The sequence below is a fragment of the Panthera uncia genome (genome assembly GCF_023721935.1).
Source record: "Panthera uncia isolate 11264 chromosome E2 unlocalized genomic scaffold, Puncia_PCG_1.0 HiC_scaffold_19, whole genome shotgun sequence".
Taxonomy (NCBI): Eukaryota; Metazoa; Chordata; class Mammalia; order Carnivora; family Felidae; genus Panthera; species Panthera uncia.
The window spans coordinates 1,480,217-1,501,040 of NW_026057588.1; the positions used below are offsets into that span (position 1 = coordinate 1,480,217).

The 20,824-nt window shown below is 42.7% G+C and overlaps 2 protein-coding genes across 2 annotated transcripts; one reads left to right on the forward strand and one right to left on the reverse strand.

Annotated features, from left to right (window-relative positions):
• The first annotated feature begins 5,758 nt into the window (after nucleotides 1-5,758).
• LOC125915639 (vomeronasal type-1 receptor 4) lies at nucleotides 5,759-6,933 on the forward strand. Its single transcript, XM_049621573.1, has one exon. It carries the CDS (start codon nucleotides 5,943-5,945, stop codon nucleotides 6,900-6,902), a length of 960 nt encoding a protein of 319 aa, XP_049477530.1. The 5' UTR covers nucleotides 5,759-5,942; the 3' UTR covers nucleotides 6,903-6,933.
• Nucleotides 6,934-12,771: 5,838 nt separating this feature from the next.
• LOC125915636 (vomeronasal type-1 receptor 4) lies at nucleotides 12,772-20,818 on the reverse strand. The gene has a single exon (XM_049621569.1). The coding sequence runs from the start codon at nucleotides 20,320-20,322 to the stop codon at nucleotides 19,330-19,332; it is 993 nt and encodes a 330-aa protein (XP_049477526.1). The 5' UTR covers nucleotides 20,323-20,818; the 3' UTR covers nucleotides 12,772-19,329.
• Nucleotides 20,819-20,824: the final 6 nt, after the last annotated feature.

Consider the following 20,824-nt stretch of genomic DNA (forward strand, 5'->3'; position numbering starts at 1 on the left):
CATTTGCTACATGTGAGGAACCCACAGCATCTGTGTTGAGATGGGACATTAGCGAGTAAGAGGGTCAGGTGTGCTCTGCTTGCTCTCTCTAGTGCTACCGAAAGGCGGATTGGGTGGGGGATGCTGTGGAAACCGAGTTCTGGGGAGAGAAGCAGCAGCACCACCAGAGACTCTGTTGAAAATGGTAATTCATCGGCGGGACCACAGCTGTATCTCAATCTCCTAGAGTAGGGTTCTCCTGCAGACTCTGTTTCATCAGAAATGCAAGAGATTCACATACAACACTTTGAGAGGCAATGTTTGGCCAAGTGGTGCTCATTACTGGCTTCCTGTTACGATCACCAAGGGGGGGTTTTAAGAACTATCATCTCCTGTGCCTACTTCCTGATCATAGATGGCCATACTGTCACTGTGTACTCTCATGGTGGAAGGCGCCAATGAGCAATCTGGGATTTTTACAGGTTCAGTGTTCTCATTCATGAGCATACATCCTCATGACATATGCATTGCCACAAAGCATCCCAACTCCAAATGCTAGGGCTTAGATTTCCCCCATATGATTTGGGGCTAGGGGGAATAAACATTTAAGCTCTTCCATTGATGTAACTACTTAGCAGATTTAACAACAAGACACAAATATATTCTGAAACAGTTCTTAGATCAAAAACATGAGGGGCCTTGCCTGGGTACTCTGATTACAGTGTCACCATCTGAATCAAGGGGTCAATCGCCCGGACTTCATTCTCCAGAGCCTGGGGAAGAATCCTCTTCCATCATCTTTTAGGTTATTGGCACAATTCATTTCCTTCTTATGGTTTCCACATGTGCCCCCCTACACTTCAGCTCAAAGACAGCAACAGTCCGTTAAATCCTTCTTAGGCTTCAAATCTCTGATTTCCTCTTCTATCAAATCTCTCTGGCTTCTCTCTCTTTTGAGGGTGCATGGAATCACTTTGAATCCACAGATAATCTGGAATAACGTCTCTTTTTAAAGGTCATCTCATTAGTAACCTTCAACCTCCAAATCCCTTTTACTTGGTATCATAACAAAGGCAAGGGAGTAATCCCAACTGGACATCTGCCTGTAATATTATGAAATCAGTGAAATTTTACAATGAAAAAAATATTTTAGAAATTATCAACACATCCACAACTCTCTCGTCTCTGGTTTCTAGGATGAAAACACATCAGTGAAATAGCTTTCAAATATTCAGGTACCCCATGTTTTATTTTCTTAAAGTAAAGCCCATGCATTAGAGCTCTTAAAGCTCATCTGGTTAAAATAAAGTGTTCGGTTTTAGAAATATCACCACACAAAAAAGAATCTTCCTCAGATCAATGTTGGGGCATAAAATGTCCTTGACCCATAACAGTTCTTCAACAGAGATGCAGAGTTTGGGATGAGACAGCTCTTTCCCACACTTGCAACTCTGGATACCAGTCAACAGCCTCTCCAGCCTGACCTGACCAGGCCACTTCCTGCACCTAATTTCCCAAGGAACGGTTGGCATTTGTGTCCTAAAACTGCATCTTCCCTCCCATACTGTGTGTTCTATTTCACGACGTGAAGGGACATATAACATGAGGAAGAGTTTTGCCTCCTGAGCTGAGATTAGAAACTATCCCTGATGCTTGCAATTGACCATATATTGAGAATGAATGAATGGGTGTCAAACAGTGGCCTCCAATCTGTCCTGTGCCACCACCACCCTCCCAGTTCCCAGGCTCCTCTGCCCCACACTGCATGCCTCTCTCCTACTGTGGTCCTCCACGCCCCCACCCCAAGAGCCCCAGTCACCTGCTAAACCTCCACGCACCCCTCACCTGGACTCAGCCCTATGAGACTTCTGCATCCCACCCCAACTTCTTTCTCCTCACCTTTTTGACATCTGTCACTACGTGTCCACTATTCCAGGGACTCCAAGGTGACCCTCCTGACCTTCCATCTTCCCTGCAAACATCACCCTCTGGACTCTTCTTTTTCTAATATACCACTCCAATTCCCTATCTCACCCATTCCCTGGGTCCTCTACACCCACACCATGTGGTGTCCCCACCTCCACTCCTGGGTGAACCCAATCCACACCCAGATGCATTTCCCGAACCCTATCACCCCTGACCCTTTCTCCTGGCTTCTTGGCTCCCTCACTGCCCACTATCCTCCCTGTCTCCCTCACTGCCCTGTGCCTCTTTGCCTCATTCAAGGTCTCCTCCAGGGTCCCTCTCCTCTTCAGACACTCTATCTGGCTTGGACTAAATGGTCTTCTTTCAAATTTCACCTGCCCCACACTTACTCCTCTTCATCTCTCCCACCATGACTTTAACCCCTCCGAGACCTTGTCTCCTGTGGGTTTCACCAACCAGACTATTAATATCTTCCCTACTAAGTGCCCATCCCCATTATCACCTTCACTCCCGTGAACCATGCATCTTTCTGCAGAACCCAACATGCCTAATACCCTTCACTCCCCTGCACACTTTATCTCCTCGTACTCTCAAATATGGCAATGCCCCTGCGACATTGAGCACACGTTTGTCTTTTGTCCTTCTGCCTTCTTTCTTCTCCTGCACTCTCTTCTCCCCTCACCACAGGACTTCTGCACCACCATCCAGTCCCTATGTCCTTCTTTCCCTGCACCCTCTCTCTCACTTGCTCTGTCACGCACTCCAACTTTCCCACCACAGCCCTAACTAGGGTGGTAATGCTCAAAGCAATATTTGAGGCTGTATATTGTAAATATTCCCCTTGTGGGTTGTAGTACTCTTGAAAGGATTACAAATGATAAAAGGGCCCCGTTTCTGGCATCCAGACGTCCAGAAATAGACCTCTTCTTTTATACAAGAACATGTCAGCAAGAGACCCACACCCATGATGAAAGTGTATGTTGATTTTATGAAAGTGAACATGAACTGTGAGTTTGTGTAAAAGTGTGGTGAATGTTAATGTTAATGAGGGTGAGTTTTTATGTGTTCAGTATGTGCCTGAGTGTTTCAGAGTTTCAACAGCAACTTGAATACATAAATGATCATGGATGTGTCTAATAGTATGCGACTATATGCAAGTGGGTACATACATGAATATTTGTGTCTGCGTGTGTGTAAAGGATTTATGTTTGTGTGCAGCCTGGGTTGCCCACCATTATGGCTCTGACTTGAAAATGGCTAGTAACTGCATAGTGAACCTGTATCAAATGTGGATTTATCTGTAAGAAAAAACAAAGGATCAGTTTCAACTCCTAATATGTGTTTCTTCTTACCAAACAGTAAGTGCTCATTACTGAAAATTCAGCATTAAAATAGAATAGAATAGAATAGAACAGAACAGAATAGAATGCGTAGAGGAATGTTGTAACCCTTTGATCCTCTTGAATTAAGTAGCCAAGGATTGGGTCATCCAATATTTACAGCAGTGGTAGAATCTTCTGGTTGTGCCATTGGATCCTGCTGTTTCAATCTGTAATAGACTCTTTTAGAAACTTCTCTCTTTATGGATATTGTTAGATCTCTAATTCTTAGCAATGGGGGTCAATAATGGTCAAGCATATTTTCCTACATAATTTTCATATTAATTAGCATTGGGTTATTTAAAGGAGTCCAAATTAATCAACTTTGACCTGTGAAATGATTTCTATAGAATGATTTATAGAATCAAAGTATAGAATAGTGACTTCTATAGTGAGGTGTATATATACATCATGCTCTCCTTTTTACTTGTATTTACTCCTATTGATCCCAGGTATCTTGTCTCATTCCGTTTCTCTACTAATAATCTTAATTGATGGTTCCATTCAGGGGTCTGAAGATTAGGAAAGTTATTAATTTCTGGGTTGACGAACTTCTCTGGGAAGTGAAAAATCCAGTGGGACACACAGCCTTCCCCACCAATCCCTCAGATGTCAGAACACAGTAGTTTGTGCTGTCCTTAATAGGAGAACCCATCTACCTACAGGAATCAAGGGGGGAAAACGAGCCTTCCACAAATACTCCAATAGTGTCCTAGGAGGATCTAAGTAGAAACTCATAATTGTTTTTCATAATTAACAACTAAGTGGAAAAGTTTCAGACATATCTTCAGCTCCCAAGCCTGTACTCCCAGTGCAGCAACAAATGAAATAATTGTACTTCTGAGAGAGGTGACCTCACAGGATCACAAACCTATATCTCAGAGTCTGGCTGCCTCCGTCCCATATACAGACTGGCTGCCACATCCTTCACACTGAGCCTCTCCCGGCAGCAGGAAGGAGTTGGTGAAGATTTCTATGTCAGTCTGGCAGCCAGTGTCTGTATACAAAAAGGCAAAATGAGAGCCTGGGTGAATGACCATATTAGAGAAGGGCAATCTTGTGTGTGTATTAAATGATTCATTGTGAAAGTCATGCAGGAAGGTGGAATAATTCTGAGGCTTGAGCTGAGCTAGAAGAGATGAAGTCCTAGACCTTCACCAATCCCTGACAGCTCCTAATGCAATGAAGGTAATCTTCGCTCATACTGATGGCTGGTGTTCAGTGCAAGTAATAATACACACTGATTTTTAAGTCCTTAAGGACTGAGCTGTAAAATTAATCTGCTGTGCAGTCTACATTATAAGAATCATAGAATGAATTTTCAAGCGCTTGAATTACATGTGTGCCTCCATGCTTGTAGTAAAGAGTATGAAGAATGTACAGGAACCATGTGATCTTGTGCACAAAGTGTATGCAAATGGTAATGGCTTGATTTAAACAGTATTCTAATTCTAGATGCACCATGGAATTATGGGGACAGTAATTAAGTCTTAACTGAAAACAGCCATATCTGTGGATTATAGTGTATCTACATTCATTCCGAGCAACAGGTAAGGAGCAGCTGACATAAAAATGATGAGTTCCAGATGGCACCTGTCAAGTTCATATCATGTTCTTTCCACCCATTTAAAAATTATTCTGCTATCAATACAAAAACCAAGTACTTTGGTTTCTAACATGTGTAAGAATACATGCCTTGCAGATGCCATTTTGCACTACTGTCTTTCATATTAATACCATTCACAAATCTTAGTTCATTGATAATAGTTTTCCTTAACTCAGGAATTAATAAGTAGATAATTGTATCATCTGAAATCCCTACCAATTTAGTTTCTTCCTTACACTATTTTATCATGCATTAGTGTTTTATGTCCAAAGTTTATGGAATTATGTGTGGTAATTCAACAATTCCTGTGATTGCTACCATTACACTTGGCTTCCTCACATAAAAGCAAATGAATCTTTCCTCTTGCCATCCTAATATTAACCCCCTTTTGCATCCACTACACATTACTTGTCATGGGACAGGTTCCAGACGTATGCTACTACCAGAATGCATGCATGGTTACTAAGCTATTTAAGACTCACCCATAATTGATATTATCCTGTTGAACAAAGCTTTAGAAATTAATGCAAACTGGTAATAAAAATTGCACAATACCACCACTCTAAAATCAACCACAAGGTGTCAAATCAAAACTAACTACAGATCTGGATTATTGGATGGACACAGCTAACTAGCTGTCTAGCAGGCCATGGAGGCTCAGGGCACTGTTTCTAGCCCAACTGGTTCCCAGTCCCCACGCAGCCTGAAGGAGTAGATTTGGACAAATACTTAATCTCTCTGTGTGTCTGTTCTCTTCACCTTTTAACTACAGCCACAGTAGTGCCAACCTCATAGATCGTGGACCATGAAGAAGTTCTCATATGAGTGCCTTCACAGGAGTGATTTTATAATACGGCTCTTTAAAGTTCTGCATTCAGCCCTCGGAAGCTGCTATGAAAAGAAGACCTTAAGTAGGCGTATCCAAGGGGCAAGGAATGGAAAGCAGAACATAGTGGATTTCAGCTGACGTGATACATGTTGCGCATGTCTCATATTTCCATGAAGGAAGTTCTAGCCCAGAAGGCAACTGTCAGTGACTGGGACCAGAGACAATGGTCACAAGGGATCTGGCCATCAGTCTGATCTTCTTCACACAGACTACCGTTGGAATCCTGGGCAATTTCTCACTTCTTTGTCATTATATCATCCTTTCCTTCACTGAGTACAGGTGGAGGTCCACAGATTTCATTCATAAGCACCTGATTGTAGCCAACTTCTTAGCCCTACTCTGTAAAGGAGTCCCCCAGACCATGGCAGCATTTGGGCGGAAACATTTCCTCAGTGACACTGGATGCAAACTTCTTCCCTTTCTTCACAGAGTGGGGAGGGGAGTGTCCATTGGTAGCATCTGCATCTTGAGCGTCTACCAGGCCATCACCATCAGCCCTGGGAACTCCAGGTGGGCAGAGCTTAAAGATAAAGCGCACAAATACATTTTCCCCTCGATTTTCCTGTGTTGGGTCCTGCAAATGCTGGTGAATATCATTTTTCCTATCTACTTAACGAGCACATTGAGTGATAAGAACATCACAGACAAAAAAGATTTTGGATACTGTTCTTCGGTTCGTCATGACAAAACTAGTGACTCACTGTATGGACTGTTGTTATCATTCCCCGATGTGTTATGTCTGGGGCTCATGCTCTGGGCCAGCAGCTCCATGGTTTTCATCCTGTACAGGCACAAGCAGCGAGTCCAACATATTCGAGGAACCAATGCTTCTTCCAGAACCTCCCCGGAGTCCAGAGCCACCAAAACTATCCTTCTCCTGGTGAGCACCTTTGTCTATTGTTACACCCTGTCCTCCATCTTTCAACTTGTTATGAGTCTTTTTGATAATCCCAGCTTGATCCTCGTGAATGTCGCTGCAGTCGTGTCTGTGTGTTTCCCAACTGTCAGCCCCTTTCTGCTCATGAGCCACAACTCCAAGGTACCCAAGGTACCCAAGGTACCCAGGCTCTGCTTTGCCTGGAGAAGGAATATAAGACCTCCTTGTCTTATGAAAAATATGTAGACTGTATGTACTTCTACAATGTACAGCTGCCAATTCATTCACCCCCCTCACAGTCCTAAAAAAAATGTATGAGTCACAAGGAATGGTAAATAGGAAAAGTTGACCATCTTCTTTAATATAAACAATAATTCATAGTAACACTGTAATGAGACATCATTATCTTGTAAATACTCATATAATTGAAGTTTTTCTAATACTTTCAGTAAAGCATTTCAGAATTTATTCAATAATAAACACCAGGTCTTGAAACAATCTGGATACTACAGATAAGTCTTCAAGTGTGTGAATTTCAATCGAAAGCAATACATTTCCAAGAAAAGAACCTGGCTTGAAATCTTAAGATATGTGAACATGGCTTAGCGGGTAGCCTTGTCATTCCTCTGAGAAAGTAATGTCCCCACTGCATAAAGAATAGCCTGGCCAGGGGTGGTGGAGAAAAAAATCCGTTTTCAGGCAATGTAGTCTCTGTGAGCCACTTATGAGTTTTGTAGGTAATTCACATCCTTAGAGAGTGGTCCCTAATTTATTTGAAACATGATGTTAGGAAGGGAGATGAGCACGTTGATCATATTTTCATGTAGAAATGAACAGACCGGGTCAAAGAAAGCCACAAAAGGCAAAATATGTTTCTGCTGATATTTAAAGGCCATCAAGTGAGTGTCAACAATGTAAACAGAAACGTGTTGTGATCTGGAGAAAGCAGATTTTTCCCTATTATGTTAAGATGACTTGGCCACATGGGCAAGAACGGGGTTTGGAGGTGCATGCTCCAGTCTCCTTGTGGGCACACACAAGCCTCGGGGTCATTTACGCAGGTATTCAGCTGGGAATTCAAATCCCTGAACTCAGCATTTTCTTTTACCTCTTTGCCCGGCAAACAGCGAACGTTATCGTGTTTATTTGTTTTCCGAAAATCTTTGCAAGTGTCAAATACATGCTCACTCAGATACTTCTTCAAGTGGCTGATCAGGAGTCTCCAGGGCAGATCTTCTGTGATGGGTTATCAGTGCTCTCTTTAGCAATTTTATTTTTTTTAATGTTTATTTTTTAAATTTATTGTCAAATTGGATTCCATACAACACCCAGTGCTCATCCCAAAAGGTGACCTCCTCAATACCCATCACCCACCCTCCCCTCCTCCTACCCCCATCAGCCCTCAGTTTGTTCTCAGTTTTTAAGAGTCTCTTATGCTTTGGCTCTCTCCCACTCTAATCTCTTTTTTTTTTTCTTTTCCCTCCCCCATGGGTTCCTGTTAAGTTTCTCAGGATCCACATAAGAGTGAAAACATATGGTATCTGTCTTTCTCTGTATGGCTTATTTCACTTAGCATCACACTCTCCAGTTCCATCCATGCTGCTACAAAGGGCCATATTTCATTCTTTCTCATTGCCACATAGTACTCCACTGTGTATATAAACCACAATTTCTTTATCCATTCATCAGTTGATGGACATTTAGGCTCTTTCCATACTTTGGCTATTGTTGAGAGTGCTGCTATAAACATTGGGGTACAAGTGCCCCTATGCATCAGCACTTCTGTATCCCTTGGGTAAATTCCTAGCAGTGTTACTGCTGGGTCATAGGGTAGGTCTATTTTTAATTTTTTGAAGAACCTCCACACTGCTTTCCAGAGTGGCTTCACCAATTTGCATTCCCACCAACAATGCAAGAGGGTTCCCGTTTGTCCACATCCTCGCCAGCATCTATAGTCTCCTGATTTCTTCATTTTGGCCACTCTGACTGGCATGAGGTGATATTTGAGTGTGGTTTTGATTTGTATTTCCCTGATGAGGAGTGACATTGAGCATCTTTTCATGTGCCTGTTGGCCATCTGGATGTCTTCTTTAGAGAAGTGTCCATTCATGTTTTCTGCCCATTTCTTCACTGGATTATTTGTTTCTCAGGTGTGGAGTTTGGTGAGCTCTTTATAGATTTTGGATACTAGCCCTTTGTCTGATATGTCATTTGCAAATATCTTTTCCCATTCCGTTGGTTGACTTTTAGTTTTGTTGGTTGTTTCCTTTGCTGTACGGAAGCTTCTTATCTTCATGAGGTCCCAGTAGTTCATTTTTGCTTTTAATTCCCTTGCCTTTGGGGATGTGTCAAGTAAGAAATTGCTACAACTGAGGTCAGAGGTCTTTTCCTGCTTTCTCCTCTAGGGTTTTGATGGCTTCCTGTCTCATATTCAGGTCCTTTATCCATTTTGAGTTTATTTTTGTGAATGGTGTGAGAAAGTGGTCTAGTTTCAACCTTCTGCATGTTGCTGTCCAGTTCTCCCAGCACCATTTGTTAAAGAGACTGTCCTTTTTCCATTGGATGTTCTTTCCTGCTTTGTCAAAGATGAGTTGGTCATACGTTTGTGGGTCTAGTTCTGGGGTTTCTATTCTATTCCATTGGTCTATATGTCTGTTTTTGTGCCAATTCCATGCTGTCTTGATGATTACAGCTTTGTAGTAGAGGCTAAAGTCTGGGATTGTGATGCCTCCTGCTTTGGTCTTCTTCAAAATTACTTTGGCTATTCGGGGCCTTTTGTGGTTCCATATGAATTTTAGGATTGCTTGTTCTAGCTTCGAGAAGAATGCTGGTGCAATTTTGATTGGGATTGCATTGAATGTGTAGATAGCTTTGGGTAGTATTGACATTTTGACAATATTTATTATTCCAATCCATGAGCACGGAATGTTTTTTCCATTTCTTTATATCTTCTTCAATTTCCTTCATAAGCTTTCTATAGTTTTCAGCATACAGATCTTTTACATCTTTGGTTAGATTTATTCCTAGGTATTTTATGCTATTTGGTGCAATTGTGAATGGGATCAGTTTTTGTCTTTCTGTTGCTTCATTATTAGTGTATAAGAATGCAACTGATTTCTGTACATTTTGTATCCTGCAACTTTGCTAAATTCATGTATCAGTTCTAGCAGACTTTTGGTGGAGTCTATCGGATTTTCCATGTATAATACCATGTCATCTGCAAAAAGTGAAACCTTAACTTCATCTTTACCAATTTTGATGCCTTTGATTTCCTTTGTTGTCTGATTGCTGATGCTAGAACTTCCAACACTATGTTAAACAACAGCGGTGAGAGTGGACATCCCGGTCATGTTCCTGATCTCAGGGAAAAAGCTCTCAGGTTTTCCCCATTGAGGATGATGTTAGCTGTGGGATTTTCATAAATGGCTTTTATGATGTTCTTTCTATCCTGACTTTCTCGAGGGTTTTTATTAAGAAGGTTGCTGAATTTTGTCAAATGCCTTTTCTGCATCGATTGACAGGATCGTGTGCTTCTTATCTTTTCTTTTATTAAAGTGATGTATCATGTTGATTGATTTGTGAATGTTGAAGCAGCTCTGCATCCCAGGAATGAATCCCACTTGTTCATGGTGAGTAATTCTTTTTATATGCTGTTGAATTCGATTTGCTAGTATCGTATTGAGAATTTTTGCATCCATATTCATCAGGGATATTGGCCTGTAGTTTTCTTTTTTTACTGGGTCTCCTTCTGGTTTAGGAATCAAAGTAATACTGGTTTCATAGAATGAGTCTGGAAGTTTTCCTTCCCTTTCTATTGTTTGGAATAGCTTGATAAGGATAGGTATTATCCCCGCTTTAAACGTCTGGTAGAACTCCCGTGGGAAGCCATCTGGTCCTGGACTCTTATTTGTTGGGAGATTTTTGATAACTGATTCAAGTCCTTCGCTGGTTATGGGTCTGTTCAAGCTTTCTATTTCCTCCTGATTGAGTTTTGGAAGCGTGTGGGTGTTTAGGAATTTGTCCATTTCTTCCAGGTTGTCCAGTTTGTTGGCATATAATTTTTCATAGTATTTCCTGATAATTGTTTGTATCTCTGAGGGATTGGTTGTAATAATTCCATTTTCATTCATGATTTTAACTATTTGGGTCATCTCCCTTTTCTTTTTGAGAAGCCTGGCTAGAGGTTTATCAATTTTGTTTATTTTTTCAAAAAACCAACTCTTGGTTTCATTGATCTGCTCTAGTTTTTTTAGATTCTATATTGTTTATTTCTGCTCTGATCTTTATTATTTCTCTTCTGCTGCTGGGTTTAGGCTGTCTTTGCTGTTCTCCTTCTAGTTCCTTTAGGTGTGCTGTTAGATTTTGTATTTGGGATTTTTCTTGTTGCTTGAGATAGGCCTGGATTGCAATGTATTTTCCCCTCAGGACTGCCTTCGCTGCATCCCAAAGCGTTTGGATTGTTGTATTTTCATTTTTGTTTGTTTCCATATATTTTTCAATTTCTTCTCTAATTGCCTGGTTGACCCATTCATTATTTAGTAGGGTGTTCTTTAACCTCCATGCTTTTGGAGGTTTTCCAGACTTTTTCCTGTGGTTGATTTCAAGCTTCATAGTATTGGGGTCTGAAAGTATGCATGGTATGATCTCAATTCTTGTATACTTCTGAAGGGCTGTTTTGTGATCCAGTATGTGATCTTAGAGAATGTTCCATGTGCACTCGAGAAGAAAGTATATTCTGTTGCTTTGGGATGCAGAGTTCTAAATATGTCTGTCAAGTCCATCTGAACCAATGTATCATTCAGGGCCCTCGTTTCTTTATTGACCGTGTGTCTAGATGACCCATTTCTGTAAGTGGAGTGTTAAAGTCCCCTGCAATTACCACATTCTTATCAATAAGGTTGCTTATGTTTGCGAGTAATTGTTTTATATATTTGGGGGCTCCCATATTCAGTGCATAGACATTTATAATTGTTAGCTCTTCCTGATGGATAGACCCTGTAATTATTATATAATGCCCTTCTTCAACTCTTGTTACAGCCTTTAATTTAAAGTCTAGTTTGTCTGATATAAGTATGGCTACTCCAACTTTCTTTTGACTTCCAGTAGCATGATAGATTTCTGCATCCCCTCACTTTCAATCCGAAGGTGTCCTCAAGTCTAAAATGAGTCTCTTGTAGACAGCAAATAGATGGGTCTTGTTTTTTTATCCATTCTGATACCCTATGTCTTTTGGTTGGAGCATTTAGTCCATTTACGTTCAGTGTTATTATAGAAAGACATGGTTTTAGAGTCACTGTGATGTCTATAGGTTTCATGCTTGTAGCGATGTCTCTGGTACTTTGTCTCACGGGATCCCCCTTAGGATCTCTTGTAGGGCTGCTTTAGTGGTGACGAATTCCTTCAGTTTTTGATTGTTTGGGAAGACCTTTATCTCTCCTTCTATTGTAAATGACAAACTTGCTAGATACAGGATTCTTGGCTGCATATTTTTTCTCTTCATCACATTGAAGATTTCCTGCCATTCCTTTCTGGCCTGCCAAGTTTCAGTAGAGAGATCCATCACGAGTCTTATAGGTCTCCCTTTATATGTTAGAGCACGTTTATCCCTAGCTGCTTTCAGAATTTTCTCTTTATCCTTGTATTTTGCCAGTTTCACTATGATATGTCGTGCAGAAGATCGATTCAAGTTACATCTGAAGGGAGTTCTCTGTGCCTCTTGGATTTCAATGCATTTTCTTTCCCCAGATCCGGGAAGTTCTCAGCTATTATTTCTTCAAGTACCCCTTCAGCACCTTTCCCTCTCTCTTCCTCCTCTGGAATGCCAATTATGCATAGATTATTTCTCTTTAGTGCATCACTTAGTTCTCCAATTTTCCCCTCATACTCCTGGATTTTTTAAATTTTTTTTTAACGTTTATTTATTTTTGAGACAGAGAGAGACAGAGCATGAATGGGGGAGGGTCAGAGAGAGAGGGAGACACAGAATCTGAAACAGGCTCCAGGCTCTGAGCAGTCAGCACAGAGCCCGACGCGGGGCTCGAACTCACATACCATGAGATCGTGACCTGAGCCGAAGTCGGACGCTTAACCGACTGAGCCACCCAGGCGCCCCCTGGATTTTTTAAATCTTTTTCTCAGCTTCCTCTTTTTCCATAATTTTATCTTCTAGTTCACCTATTCTCTCCTCTGCCTCTTCAATCCGAGCCGTGGTCGTCTCCATTTTATTTTGCAGTTCATTTATAGCATTTTTTAGCTCCTCCTGACTGTTCCTTAGTCCCTTGATCTCTGTAGCAAGAGATTCTCTGCTGTCCTCTATACTGTTTTCAAGCCCAGCGATTAATTTTACGACTATTATTCTAAATTCACTTTCTGTTATATTGTTTAAATCCTTTTTGATCAGTTTGTTAGCTGTTGTTATTTCCTGGAGATTCTTTTGAGGGGAATTCTTCCATTTCATCAGTTTGGATAGTCCCTGGAGTGGTGCGGAATTGCGGGGTACTTCCCCTGTGCTGTCTTGAATAACTTGTGTTGGTGGGCGAGGCCGCAGTCAGACGTGATGTCTGCCCCCAGCCCACTGCTGGGGCCACAGACAGACTGGTGTGTACCTTCTCTTCCCCTCTCCTAAGAGTGGGATTCACCGCTGGGGTGGCGTGGCCCGTCTGGGCTACTTGCACACTGCCAGGCTTGTGGTGCTGGGGATCTGGCTTATTAGCTGGGGTGGATCGGCAAGGTGCACGGCGCGGGAGGGGCAGGCTCAGCTCGCTTTTCCTTTGGTGAACCACTTTGGGAGGGGCCCTGCAGCACGGGGAGGGAGTCAGACCCACCACCAGAGGGAGGGATCCGCAGAAGCACAGCGTTGGGTATTTGCGTGGTGCAAGCAAGTTCCCTGGCAGGAACCAGTTCCCTTTGGGATTTTGGCTGGGGGATGGGCGAGGGAGATGGCGCTGGTGAGCTCCTTTGTTCCCCGCCAAGCTGCGCTGTATCGTCTGGGGCTCAACAACTCTCCCTCCTGTTTTCCTTCAGCCCTCCCACTCTCTGTGCAGAGCTGTTAACTTATAACCCTCCAGATGTTAAGTCCTGCTCCTTGTTGGAACACACACTGTCCGGCCCCTCTGCTTTTGCCAGCCAAACTCGGAGGCTGTGCTTTGCTGGTGGGCCGCCCCTTCACCCCGGCTCCCTCCCGCCAGTCTGTGTAGCACGCATCGCCTCTCCGCCCTTCCTACCCTCTTCCGTGGACCTCTCGTCTGCGCTTGGCTCCAGAGACTCCGTTCTGCTAGTCTTCTGATGGTTTTCTGGGTTATTTAGGCAGGTGTAAGTGGAATCTAAGTGATCAGCAGGACGCAGTGAGCCAAGCGTCCTCCTACACCGCCATGTTCCTGACCAATCTCTCTCTTTAGCAATTTTAAATCTAGTCAGATTGAAAGCCAATTCCAGAAACCAAAGAACCAATTCAGAAAACTCTTCCTCAAATCTTGTTTCTCTAGACTCACTAACAGCAGAATGAGTAACTGCTTGATACTCTCACATGGAATCCTACACAGCAATGCCAGGGGATGACACACAGCAATATGCAGCCATAAAATCCCAAACAACGTAAGAAATGTTAAAAGTCAAACACAACACACTTAATGCTCTATGAATCCTCTTTACATAAAATACAAAACAGGCCAAAACAACCTATGCAGTTAGAGGTCCAGCAGTGTTTCCCTTATGAGTGGTGACAGGGAGGGGCGGCGAACGAGGGCTTCTGGGGGTTGATGATATCTGTGCATTGATGTCTGTGCTGCATACAGAAATGTGATCAGTGTGCATAGTGTTGTTGATCTGTGTACTGTATTAGTGTATCTGTGTTTGTAAAATTTTAAAATACATATCACCAATAAAATCATGAGCTATTGTGAGACTTACGCATAATGTCCTTACATTATCAAGAGGGAGTTTAAACATAGACTAAAAAGACTGTGATTAGTTTTTCAAATCATACTGAACTTTCTAGACTGAGACCTAACAAATACTAAGTGTACACTTCCAAAGAAAAGGGGTCAAATGTATACTTGCTTTTAAAAGCTTTTTCAAAACCTACAGGAATTGAAGTAGGAAGTAAAAATAAAGCCAAAAATAAGAATAAAGTCAAAATAAGAATTGGAGAACTGAAAAGTGTATTTTATGAAATTTAGAACAAACAGCACAGTATATTCATATCAGGTAACATATACTTCACGGTTTGTCTTTATTAGGACTCTCAAAAATGAGTAAAATCTGATAAACGGTCACAGCAAAGAGGAGCTGGAGGAGACATGTCCACCAAATGCAAAGTTTCATCACATACATGATGTGTTCTCTGTTGGCAAGTTAGAGGCCTCAGTCTCAATCGCACTGTCTCATGCACTATCACCTCTGTGCCAGTAGGGGTGGCTGACATAACCCACCAAATTCAGAGCCTGGTCTCCCAGTGAAGTTCACTGGAACTCTGGGCACATCCACAGTGCTCAGTCCCTCCAGGAGTGAAGCAAAGATCCTTGTTTCCTTGGTTTCCCATCACATACAAGGAAGCCCAGCCCTTCCTGGACTCCTGGTGTATGAGAGACAGCACACATCACTGTGAGTCGTTGGAGCCTCTGACAAAGGGAGGCAATCTCCATGGGAAGCCCCACGGGTGTATGAACTTGGGCACTCTGCACTATAACTATATGGTGTACTTTTTAGAATTAGTGATTATCTTGTTAGTGAGCTCTCGTCAAGTAACCCTTAAAAACCTTGGGGTATCTTGGCGTGGTATTCCAATGTTGGGAAGTGTCAACATGGACTCTCCTTCTGACAAGGTTAGAAGGGCACCAAAATTCCATGTCCCATGGAAAGTGCATATTCGCAAATGAAGACATATGGGCCCTAGCAACATGTCCGCTTGAGAAGAATCAGTGGTACCTACCCCTTTAGAGGAAATTTTAAATTCCACACTATAGCCAAAGTCAATGGCACTAGGAAGCCACAATCATCAGAAAGTGTCCTAAAAGCACGTCCCTGTTCACTGACGGTTTAGGTAGGCTGCACCCTCATGGTGTCCAGTGGGCCACTGGGTCTGGTTAGTGTCAGTGCTGGCTCTGCAGATCTGAAATCAGAGGCAGTTCCTTCCTCCATTGGCCACATCTCAGATTCCTCAGCTGTTGCCAGGGGTCTGGCTGTTAAGTGTACCTCTTGGAAATCTATGGCAGATTACGGACCATCTTGCCTTTCTTGAGGTGTGACCCGTGGAAACCAACTGCAGTGCTGAAATACTTGTCTGGGTTACTCATTCAGATGCCCATGGTGAGGCCTGTTCTTTACACAGTTTGCCCAGAATCAAGCTGCTGACTGAGACTGAGGTATCTGTGATTGGCACACTTGTGACTCCTGGTAAAAGTTGACCCTTCCGTTTTTATGACTCATGAGGCCCGGACCTGTGTGTGGGACCACTGACACCCCCAGCCCCACAATTAACACTGGTGCCTCATCGCAGCTGACACTTTCAATCCACCTGTCAGCTGCCACCAGTTACACCACCTGTGCTCTTGAAAATAACGTGTGTCATATCCTAAACTTTCTGGAGCATTTGCATTCTGGGCACAGTAAGTCTCTTACAGAAAAAACTAGCTCCAAAAAATGAACCAGTAGTCCAACACCACCTCCCTAACCTCTGTCATCTTGATCAGAAATCCCAGCGATGGAATGTCTTGCCCAGAAATGCACACCTCATCTCAGCTTCTCCAAGATAATGAATAATGGAGGAACCAGGAGGTTGCATGAAAACATTTTCAAACTCCAAGGGCTACTCTGACCCTTTCTTGCGATAATGTGTCTTTCTTTCCCTTTAAGAGCAGCCACAGAACATCCTGGTTGGTCATATTCTCAAGGGCATCACAGAACAACGAAGCCGAAGAGATCACTCAATTAGGTATTGAGAACTGTGGTGGTGTTTCAGTGTTGTTGTTGTTATTTTAATAAACTATTTTAGAACAGCTTTAGATGCAAAAATACAAAGATGATACAGATTTCCTACAGATACTCAATTTCATTGAGGACTAATATCTTACATCAGTATCTACACTCGTGATAACTAATGAACCAATATCAATGCATTTTTCTTAACTAAAGTAAAAACTTTATGAGCATTTGCTGAATCTTTACCTAATGTCCTTTTTCTGTTCCAAGAAACCATCCAGACACTAAATCTTGTTTAGTGCTCATTTCTCCTGAGTTTCCACTTTGCTGTGACAATTTATCAGATTTTTCTCATTTTTGATCATCCTGACAGACTTGAGGAGTACTAGTTGGGAATCCCGAAGGGCCCTCCGTTGCGATGAATGTGATAAATTTCTCATGATTATTGTGGGGTTCTGTTTTAGGGAAGAGGACCGAGGGTATGATATGCCATTTCCAGTACAGTATATCAAGGGTACATTCCACCAACATGACTTATCACTGTTGACATCAACCTACATTCCCTGCATGAGGTCATGTGTATGAGGACTCCTCGGTGAGACCTATGCGACCCCTTTTCATACTGTACTATTTGCAGAGAAGTCACTGTGTGTGACTGACATTTAGGATACGAATGTTATGTTCTGCCTTCTTAAGGATAAAGTTTGTACATAGATTATGTGAAATTCTTCTAAAAAGGAGATCTCATTTCTCTGTTATTTATCGTGAGATTTCTTCATATCAGTTTCGACTCATACACATTTGTTTTATACTCCGAGTTAGAATCCAATACTGCTTCTTCTACTCTTTTTTAAAATCAAAGAGTTAGGGGCACCTGGGTGGCTCAGTCAGTTAAGCAACTGACTCCTGATGTTGGCTCAGGTCATGATCTCACTGTTCATGAGATTGAGCACTTCATGGATCTCTACAGTGAAAGGACAGAGCCTGCGTGGGATTGTGTCTTTCTCCCTCTTTCTCTGCCCCTCCCCCGCTCCCATGTGTTCTCTCTCTCTCAAAATAAATAAACATTTTAAAATATAATAATAAAATGAAGTGAAAGTGTTCCAGTTTGACCATGAGGAGCTCTTTCGGGTGACTCCCGTGTCCCTCTGACATAGCCCATTTTTAGAAACCGAGTTGTTTAGCATGTCCTGACTTACTGCACTGCAGCTCTGCAGGCTGATTTCATACACGTCCTGTCCTAGTCCAGGCTGCAGCGTCTCTCCAGGAAGCCCCTGGCTGCTGCTGTGGGAGAACCGTGTCATGGAACAAGGCATGGACACTAGGTATGCTCGCTGCTCCTGGGTGTCTCTGTGTTCACGCCCTCTCAGCTCAAACACCAAGAAAACGTATGTGTGTGTGCTGAACCGCTCGTGTGCACATAGGTAGAAACGTGTGTGGGGGGCGATTTGTGTCCATACAGAGCCAACATGACTTCAGGCTGATGTCTCCAACTGCAACCCATTCCTCATGGATCATTCTATGGGATGGCCACAAGAAAGCGGAAGTACAGGGAATGACATGGAACATTCCGAGGTAGAGGAGGAGGGACACCTGGATGCCTGGGAAGGGAACACCTTACACAGCAGGAGATACGGGGGGGGGAGGGGAGAGGCGGAGTATTAAGGATCATTCATCTTACAGGACTCCCCCTGGACAATGGCATTCTAGGGGGGGCTGCACAGCAGGGACACCATCCCGCTAGGCCTGGAGGACAACACTTCCAGACAAAGAACATCACCCTGGGCTTTGAAATCTAAGGGAATTTTCCCTCCTAGATTTTTTACTTACTGGGGACAGGTGACATTTCTTCTTTCCAGTTTCTCTATGCTTGTCTATGCTCTCCCCATCCCACCACTGTATTCAGAAAGCAGGGAATGTGTCTGCATTCATAGGTTGATAGGTGAAGACAGGTTTTTCACAAGATGAATCACATCTCAAGTCTTAATCACACTACTTAGGTGATATTTAGATGAGATTTGGGACTTAGAGTTGCTTCCAAAATAAGTTTACACTTTGGAGCTACTGGAACGGGGAGGAGGGGTGAATGTATTTTGTCAGTGAGGATATGAATTTGGGGGGTCTTGAGGGCTGAATATTATGAACCAACCTGTTTCCCCCTGAATTGATAGGCTGAAGTCCTAAATCCCAGGATCTCATTACTCGATCGTACTCACTCCGACTGATATGCCCATGAGTACACTCCTGGGTAACCACTCCATCTCACTCCGGAGTCAAGACCAAATCCGCTTTTTCCATTAAGCAGCACTGATTAAACTGCCATCTTCAGGATACCAGGCACCACAATGAAACAAAACTGCTTCATTCATCGCCACTTTGTCCACGTATGTCCCATACTCAACCATTTGATGAAACGTCGGCATGCATCAGTGTCCACCTTTGAAACTCCTCTGGTTCCTTCTTAGAATTTCTATGGACTTTGGGGCACCTGGGGGCTCAGTCGGTAAAGCATCCAACTTCAGCTCAGGTCATGATCTCGTGGTTCATGAGTTTGAGCCCACATAGGGCTCTGTGCTGACAGCTCAGAGCCTGGAGCCTGCTTTGGATTCTGTCTCTCTCTCTCTGCCCCGTCCCCACTCACATGTTCTTTCTCTCTCAAAAATAAATGAAACATTAAAAAAAATTTTTTTAAGTATTCTATGGACTTTTTCAGCAAATGCAGTGAATATAAAACGACATTGTGCACAAACATACTTTATATATCCCCAGTAACACTACAGGATTTTGTGTTTTGTATCCAGGAAAAGCAGCGTCTGGGGAGAGTATAGTCTCGGCTCATAATGAAAAAGGGGCAGACAGTTGGAAAACACACAGAGATCACCACAGCGGTGTTCACCAGCCACAAACTGGGATTATCAATATAAGCAACACTAACATGAAAGATGGAGGAGAGGGAGTGGAAAGACACAAAGGTGCTCACCAGGACAAGGATGCTCTGAGTGGCTCTGGACTCAGCAGAGGATCTGGGGGAGACATTAGTGCTGTGAATGTGCTGGACCCGCTGCTTGTGCCTGTGCAGGAGGAAGACCATGGAGCCACTGGCCCAGATCATGAGAACAGAAAATAAAACCTCAGGGACCACTATCAACACTGCATAGAGTAGGACTGTCACTGCCTCCTGATGGATAGTAAAACAGTACCCCAAATCTCCTTCCTGTGTGATGTTTTTGGTGCTCCATTGGCTAGGCATATATAACACATACAGAGGAAACACTAAATTTATAAATGCATAATGATTCCAGCAGAGGAAAATGGAGAAGCCAACATAGTTTGGGGCTTTGACTTTAAGATCCTTCCAATAGGAGTTCATCGGGCTGATCGTGATGGTCTGGAAGACACTCAAGAGGCAGGTGCTGCTAATGGACAACCCCCTGCCCACTCTCTGAACGTACAAAAAAAGTTTGCATGCAAATGTAGTGAAAAAAGATTTCAATCCCAAAGCTGCCAATGTCTGGGGGACTCCTTCAGAGAGAATGACCAAGGAGTTGGCTATAGTCAAGTGCATGAGAATCAAACGGGTGAACCTCAGCCTGCGTTCAGTGTGGTAAACGGACACGTAATGATAAAGAAGAACGAAATTGCCCACAATTCCAACTGTCGTCTGTGACAAGAAGATTATTCCTACTGTCAAATGCCCTGAAGCTAATCTATCATACATGTTTTCCTTTATATTATGAACAACAATCATTTCTCTGGGCGAAGCCTCACTGAAGGTTTTTTACACCACAAATAACATGAATCGAGTGCTCCGATTTGATTGCCATGACTTCCTGTGATTGGAAGAGATGGAGAGATTTGCAGTCTATTTAACTGAAAAGTCCGCAGGAAGGATGAAGTGCTGTTATCCTGGAGAAGCAATGACAGGTGAGAGCAAATGGAAAGAAAGCACAAGGCAACATTTTCAGAACAACCTGAAATGTGCAAGTTATATTGGAAAAAGGAAAACTTGATCACTATCACTTCCTAAAACGAATTAAGTCTGACTGGATTGCTTACATAAATCTTAAAGGTACAATGGATTCATCCTGAAAAAGAAAAAAAAATGTCTATACCTTAGAACACGATATTATTTCTTGAACAGCACAGGGCACATTAACCATGCCAGTAAAATGACTTTGTATTACATGAATGGGTGGTTCTCATCCAAACATCCCCACCACACACACACAATTTGTAACCAGCAGAAAGAA